Here is a 7,500-nt window from a genome sequence, read left to right on the forward strand (position 1 = left end):
GAAAATAAAATAAAAAAAGCTGCTGTGCCAATATATTTTCTTCAAAAACCACTATGGGACTATCTTTTTGCAGCCATATTCAGTAGCATTGCTGCAAGTTATGCACTCTAGGCATACAAAACGCAACAAAGCTACGCATACAAAATGCAACCCAGCATTTTCAATACACCAGTGTCAGTTTGTGTATTATTAATACAGCAATAGTTTTACTTACACGGCCAGTTTCACAAATATGGCTTGGGCCTAGTCCTGGACTAATAGAGACTAATAAATGAGCTCTCGGTCTTGGACTGGGCTCCATCCATGTCTGGGAAACTGGCCCGGGGATCGCGTCAATCAGCGGTAGGAATGTGGCCTACCTCGGAGAGGGCGGTGTTGAGCTGAAAGATCTGGCCCTCGCCCTCCACCTGCCGGACGCAGAGCTTGCAGTCCAGCTCGATGGTGGCCATGCTGAAGCGCTCCAGAGTGAAGGTGCAGTGCAGGGTTCGCTGGCAGCCACTCCACACCTGGTAGAAGGGGATCTCCTGTTGGCCGCACACACACACACACACACACACACACAAACCACACACACCCACATACACACCACACACACAGGTGAAGGAAGAGAGGTTAAGGTGCGGGAGCAGAGAGAGACCGTGTTCAAGCACTCATTACATAAAGGAAAGGCAGGGTGGGATCGCACATTAAAGAGGCCTATTTGGTCTATCTCTTTCAAGTCTCCATAGTCCCAGGGCCGGTTCAGAAGAGGACAGCTCTCGCTTCAGATGCTTCCACAGAGTTTCAAACAGGGGGAAGGGGAAAAAAAATCGTGGGAGCATTCTGACAGCCGACCGGCCTCACAGCATATTCACGCCCTCATTCCCGTGGCTCAGGAGTGAATATCAATGTCCAGAGCAATGTCCCTCTGGACTCCGCACTCCCTCCTCTCCCTCTGGGCTTGAAGAGCTCCCCCTGGAGGACTAAGGCCTACCAAAGGTACGACGCCTACCTGGTACTTGGCCAGCAGCTTGCTCTTCCACTCGCCGTGGGGGATGTCGTGGACGGAGAGGCGGAGGTTGTGGGTGCTGTCCTTGAAGTTCAGCGTCTTTGGTTCGTCCAGCAGCTTCCCTCCGATCTGCTTCTCCATCTGCAGCACCTCCTGTGGGGGGCGGCCAGACCGTGACAAAACATCAAAGGCTGCTCTGGAGGCGAACCTGCAGAGGCAGCATGCTCGGTGTGGGACGATAAAGCTACCCGCATTAGCTACATCTGAGCTTCTGCAACACCACATGTCCAATCGACGTTTGTGATGGCACGTCAAATTCAAGCATGATCTCAAAATAATAGTGTCTGTAACTATATACAATAAAATACTGTTTTGAATATTTGAGCATATGGGTAACTGCCTTGGATACTATACTTTGGATGGGCAAGCAATCTTTATGCTTCAGCGATGCAGGAACCTCTAGTGCACAAAACAAGCTTTGTGTACATATTAAATTTTTTGGCATTGTGCAAAATGTAGAAATCCCATTTGAGTAGAGTAACACTGCCTGAGACTAAAACGTGGAGAGCAAATAAATAGCTACTGTGACTTCATGTCTATGTGAGGAATCTGCCACTGCCACTGTGCTGTCACACTGTGCCTTGGTGAACACTTATGGTACAAACCAACTATCGGAGAGCTCTGTAACAAAATGATTGTTCTGTTTATCTGTATCAGGAGTGTCTTAACGCCCTGCTGCAGAGTTCATTAACTTCCGCTATAAAACACAGCTGATTGCACTGATCAAGTCCTTCAGGGCCGCGCAAACAGAGGAAGAAAGGACACAAACCGGTGCATTTAAACCAGAGTGTGGCATCATTCTTGTGATTTCACTATTGAAAGTTTTGGAAGACTAACAAAACAATAACATACAAATACTGACCATCATCACACTTAATAAAAGTCAAAACCAAGGAAAACAGTTGGACATCACAGTACTAGACATAAGACAAAAAAAGGATCGGCGCACTGAAATAAATGATAATAAAAAAACAGAGACATTACTGATCTTGAAGGAGCTGATTCATTTCTAGCACTGCATTTACCAAGGCAGCCACTGTTTGGGGTTTTGCCCAGTTAAGTTTGGTGGTTAGCCTGGCTATCACCAGGCTAAGCTCAATCCTTGAAGATTGAACATTAGTCTGAGGGGTCTGCGTTGTATTTCTACTGCACAAGAGGCATAGTTCAAAATGAGTAGGCAAGAGGCATAGTTCAAAATGACTCATTTGGATAGTCCTTCAACCAATCAGACCAACGACCCGGGTGCACCATGTGGATAAGTCAGTTTGTGATTTGTTCCAGAAAACGTGAACAGGAAGCAGGAGAGGATGCAGGTTTCCAGCCTGAGCTGCAGGGCAAAATCCAATCGCCGGCAGATCAGGCTGGGTTTACCCAATCCATTTGGTGGTTAAAATATATATATATATATATATATATATATATATATATATATATATATATATATATACTGTATATATATATATATATATATACTGTATATATATATATATTGTGTGTTCATCAACCAACATTAGAGTGTGAAATAATGAGGGTACTGTAGGTAAGAATCTTAACTCGATCGTACCTTCAAGGCGTCTTGCGTGTCGTCCAGGCAGTACACGCGGATGTGATACTCCAGGGCGGTGGTGCTGACCGGTCCGAAGATGGCCAGCTTCAGCCGCTTGGCCGTGGCCTTGCTGATGGACTGGCCCACCAGGCTGTAGGTGCCCAGCGTCTCGGTGAGCACGTGGCACGCCTCCTCGTCCATCTGGACGTAGCAGGGAGTGGCGAAGTTCTCCTCCCCCACCACCACCACCTCCTGCACGAGCCAGAGGTGGAGACAGAGAGCAATTGAAATGGGGGAGGATAAACGGATCACTGTGCACAGTAGCCAGGGAGATTAAGGCGAGATGCAGGATGAAAGGATTTCAGGTTGGATTTGAGTTCATCTGTGGCGGATGCAAGTCTGTATGACTCTGTGTGTGTCTGTGTATCTCTGTGTGTGTGTGTGTGTGTGTGTGTGTGTGTGTGTGTGTGTGTATGTGTGTGTGTGTGTGTGTATGTGTGTGTATGTCATTGGTCACATTGCATTGGTATGAGATACGTGTTTTTCTCTGTGCACTGGATTGCTGAGTGCAGCCTTCACTTAGATGCCGGTCTTCTTTGTCATATTGACTACTGTATGCGATAGTGCTTGCATGGCCTTGTGTCCCCATGTGGCCACATACACCAGTCTGTACTCCAGGATGAACATATATAGAGGTTATGATTGTGGCAGGTTTGTATAAGAGACTGTTAGCCTGTATGCAATGCCTAAATCTATATACTGTAAAGCCTTTGTGGCTGTACATTGCATTGCTGAGGAGGACAGGCTCCACACTGATTCCTGACGTGTTTTGTATGTGAGCGTGAACAACCTTGTTTGAGTGTCTGTGAGATACAAACAGAGCGCAATCAAAATGTACAGACAGACACCATGCATCATATTCCCAGACTTCTGTGTGTGCCGTGTGTGTGTGTGTGTGCCGTGTGTGTGTGTGTGTGTGTGTGTGTGTGTGTGTGTGTGTGTGTGTGTGTGTGTGTGTGTGTGTGTGTGTGTGTGTGTGTGTGTGTGTGTGTGTGTGTGAGTGTGTGTAGAGCACCACCAGAGGAGATCTATAGCCCACCCAAGGATTGACCCCCTAATACATCCCTGAGCCTAGGAGCCTGTTTCTGTTTCATTAGCGTCTGATGCGGGCAGACAACAACTCAAGCTGTGATGCTCTCTCACTTTTATTATTTATAATCCCAATGCCCACACATGAGCCTCACTCCATCATTAATTTCTGGCCTATTACGAGTGGGGGTAAACCTGAGAAGGAATTAGAAATACTTTACAGTAAGCTTGGCCCGTTTAACAACCATTTCCAGAATGGTCATTAGCTCTCTTTACTAGTCTCTGGAGAGAACTAGGATCAGGCTCCAGTCATTAAACAACAGAAAAGAAGGATGGGAATGGTGGGAGGGAGAGAGAGAGAGGGAGAAAGAGAACAAGAGAAAGACTGGAGAACAGTGAAAGAAGAAAGAGAGAGAGAAGGGCAGAGAGTGGTGGAGAGAGCAAGAGGGAGATGAAAGCATGGACAATTTTAAGGAGAATTTATGAATGCTCTCGCAAAATTTCATCCAATTACCTCAATATCACACATATTGTTTTGTCAGTAAATACTCCTATTTTCCCCTCGTTTCCCTCCCAGCCATGGAGGTAGGCTATAGGCAGCTCCCTAGTGTGCTTTTGAAAACAAGACATTGAGAGACCCCCCCCCCCCCCCCCCCCCCAAGTCCCCACTCCAACCCCCCCCCCCCCCCCCCCCCCCCCCCCCCCCCCCCCGTCTCTCGGTCGAGGCTCTTTAATGTCCCGCACGGTCCCCTGGTCTCGGCTCTTTTCCTGAGCACCAGCCACTCTAAACAAATGGTCAAATCAGCGACGGGAAGAAGGGAAGCAAAACCTCATTAGAAGCCTGAGAGCGCAGCGGTCGAGCCACCTCAACCGAGCCCCGCTGAATTTATTAGCATCTTAACGGCTCCGTGTGGGAAAAAAGGGGGCTAGCGAGAGAGACCATGTGTTTGGCATTCATCATATGCTTTTCGTGTGTATGCTGTATGATCATTGGCCGGAGACATAAATGTCAACATTTGGACATGGATACGGACAAAATTTATACCTGAGGCTACCATAACACGCTGTGACTTTTTCGCAGTCTGCTAAAAATACGGGCTCACTGAAATGGACTGCCGTAAGAGATATGTAACGCGAGAAATTACACTAGAGGCATTACTGCTGAAATAAGAGCGACTCTATGTGTCGCTAAATGTCAGAGCGATTTACGCGGCGGTGGCTTGTACGGTTGGAGCAATGAGCTCGCGTGTGGGAGATAAGGCTTTTCCACAGCAAGTCATCGCTACAGTGTAACGTGACACAGCAGAGTGGAGTTCTAGACAGCGCAGCTGAGAGAGGACCTCGTCTCTCCGAGCTAGCGTCTGATGGGGAGGAACTTCTCCGCTTAATGTCAGAACGACGCGACGACACGCTGACATTCACCACGCTTAGCCGTGTTTATTTAGGTGATGCTTGAAGGTCTGAATCTCTGAATCCGATCTCCCACCAACATCTCCACTCCTGTCTCTCTCTCTCTCTCTCCCACACACACACACACACACACACACACACTTATCACCCCCTCACCATTTCCCCAGTAGCAGCAGCACTACCACTTGGAATCTGATTAAATCCCAAAATAAGGTCAGGAGCGGTTGGTTGCTAAGACAGCGGAAAACTGGCGGAGAGTGCCGCCGAGACTCTCAGGGCATGGTGCCAACAGCGGGCAGCAGCTATTTACGTCTGCTCATCACCAATTCACATCGGAGGAAAAGAGGGGGGAAAACATTCCGCTAATTGCACTTCTGACAGTCAGACTCAGATTCATCCAAACTCCGACAACACCAACCCCACTAAATATAGGCCAAGGCCTTGGATATTCAACGAGCTCTCTTCCCCCTCCCTCTATTTTCCTACACATCAAACATAGCAAACAAGCAAACACGACGAGCGTGAACAACAGTCATTCCTCCATTTCAGTGCATCCGTTTGAACTTTGTGTCGTTTTTAACGGTTCACACGAGGTTGGCGCCTGATCTTGCGCAGCTTAGGAGAAGCCAGGGGGAGGAATACTAATGGGAAGCTGAAGCAGTAGGGGTGGGGTGGGTGTACGTGTGTACGGGCTGAAGCTAGGTTGACTGGGGGGCGCATAAAGGGTGGGGTTCTGAGGGCCAAGGGCCCAAAACCAGCCCTTGCCCGGCCCGAGCGCTTCCTCCCTATCTCCTGTGCCACCCGCGTACCCTGCCCTGCCTGCCGCCATTCCCATAACCGCCTCGTGCCCAATTAGCGGGAGGGAGGGAGGGGGTGGCGTTGTGTTTCGGCGTGATAACAATGACACACAGGGCTTTCCGCAGCCCCTCCTCTCCCTCCCCGGGAGCTCATCCCGCCGCCGGGTTGGCAGCAGCACCTCAGGAAGACTCTTATCGCCGGCGCAGATAGCTAGCTACCTCTGTCTCCAATGCTGACGCTCGCGTGCACGTGTGTGCACTGCCGAATGCATGACCAGCGGGCGTCCCGCACTATCGTCTTTTCTGCTGCGCGCTTGTGTGTGTGTGTGTGTGTGTGTGTGTTCGTGTGTGTGACTGAGGAAAAAAAACAACAGGATTCTTCTGAAGGGAACCTGATCAGAACACAGGAAAACAGAGAGCAGGAGAGACGAGGGATGGAGGAGAGGATGGAGGGATGGAGGAGAAGAAAGAGGGGAGAGGGGGATGGGGGGATGGGGAGAGACAGCGAGGAGGGGAGCGGGCAGTGGGGAGGGTGACAGGGGCAGGGAGAGGGAGCAAATTCCCCGCGATAACGGCCTTTCAAGCGTCCACCGGCGCCCTAATTGAGTTTCTGTTGGCTGTTTACAGAGCACCAGCCGAGCGCGGCTAGTTTATTTTCCCTTCCCCGCTGCCACTGATAGTCAGGCTTATTTCTCAGCCGCATGCTTTTCCGCCCACTCGCTTTCCCCCTCCCTTTATTTATTTTTTATTTCTTTATTTATTTCCGAGCAAATGACACCGAACAGAGCTTCATTGGTGCTGTCTAACAAGGCCATCAAGACCTCAATCCACCCTCTCAGCTGTCAACCAGCTCCTAAGGCAACAGCCTCTTCCCTCCCCACTCCCTCAACCATACGGACCCCTCTGCCATACCACCCAGCCCAGACACCACCCCACCCCAACACACACAGGCATGTACACACACAGACACACACGCACGCGCACAGACACGCATGCGCACCCCCACCCCGCCCACACACACACACACACAGACACACACATACACACAAGTCTCCATCCTCATTCCACCTTCCAGTCCAACCAACCCAGGAACCCCCCCCTCACCACCACCCCATCCAGGCACCCTCTCCCTCTCCCTCTCCCTCCCTCTCCCTCCCTCCCTCCCCCACCCCACCCCACCAGACCCCTGGGTGAGCTCACCTCCCACTGGCCCTGCTGCATCTGGCTGCTGAGCTGGACGTGCCAGTCCTCGCTGTTGGCGGCGGCGCAGTGGTGCATGGTGAGGATGACGGGCCGCGTCAGGAGGGCCCCCGGGGGGCCGCAGCTCACCACGGGGCTCAGGACCGTCTGCACGTCCTCCACAGGGGGCCTGCCCACAAGAAAAAACACACACACACACACACACAACCCAGCCAGGGGTGGTGCACACGGTTAGTCTGGTGCACGCTGGCAAGGCAACAGCGGTGGGCGCGGGCAGCGTTGGTTTGGCACGACACGTTTGGCACAACACGCTTTACAGCACATGTCAAAATATGGGCGCGCAGCCCGCGCTGGAGTTCTGGGAGTGATGGGTAGATGCTGCTGGGCCTTTTTCTGTCTACTGGGTGTGT

General features: G+C 50.7%; 1 protein-coding gene across 1 annotated transcript in view; it reads right to left on the reverse strand.

The window, feature by feature from the left end:
• Nucleotides 1-7,500, reverse strand: part of unc5ca (unc-5 netrin receptor Ca) — a 147,598-nt gene that overhangs the window by 4,463 nt on the left and 135,635 nt on the right. The window contains exons 13-16 of the mRNA XM_062542952.1: nt 7,091-7,259; nt 2,613-2,846; nt 992-1,141; nt 360-524 (exon numbers count right to left, since the gene is read on the reverse strand). Coding sequence (XP_062398936.1) covers nt 360-524; nt 992-1,141; nt 2,613-2,846; nt 7,091-7,259 — 718 coding nt within the window. The remainder of the gene's footprint in view (nt 1-359; nt 525-991; nt 1,142-2,612; nt 2,847-7,090; nt 7,260-7,500) is intronic.

This window comes from Sardina pilchardus, chromosome 8 (assembly GCF_963854185.1).
Source record: "Sardina pilchardus chromosome 8, fSarPil1.1, whole genome shotgun sequence".
NCBI lineage: Eukaryota > Metazoa > Chordata > Actinopteri > Clupeiformes > Clupeidae > Sardina > Sardina pilchardus.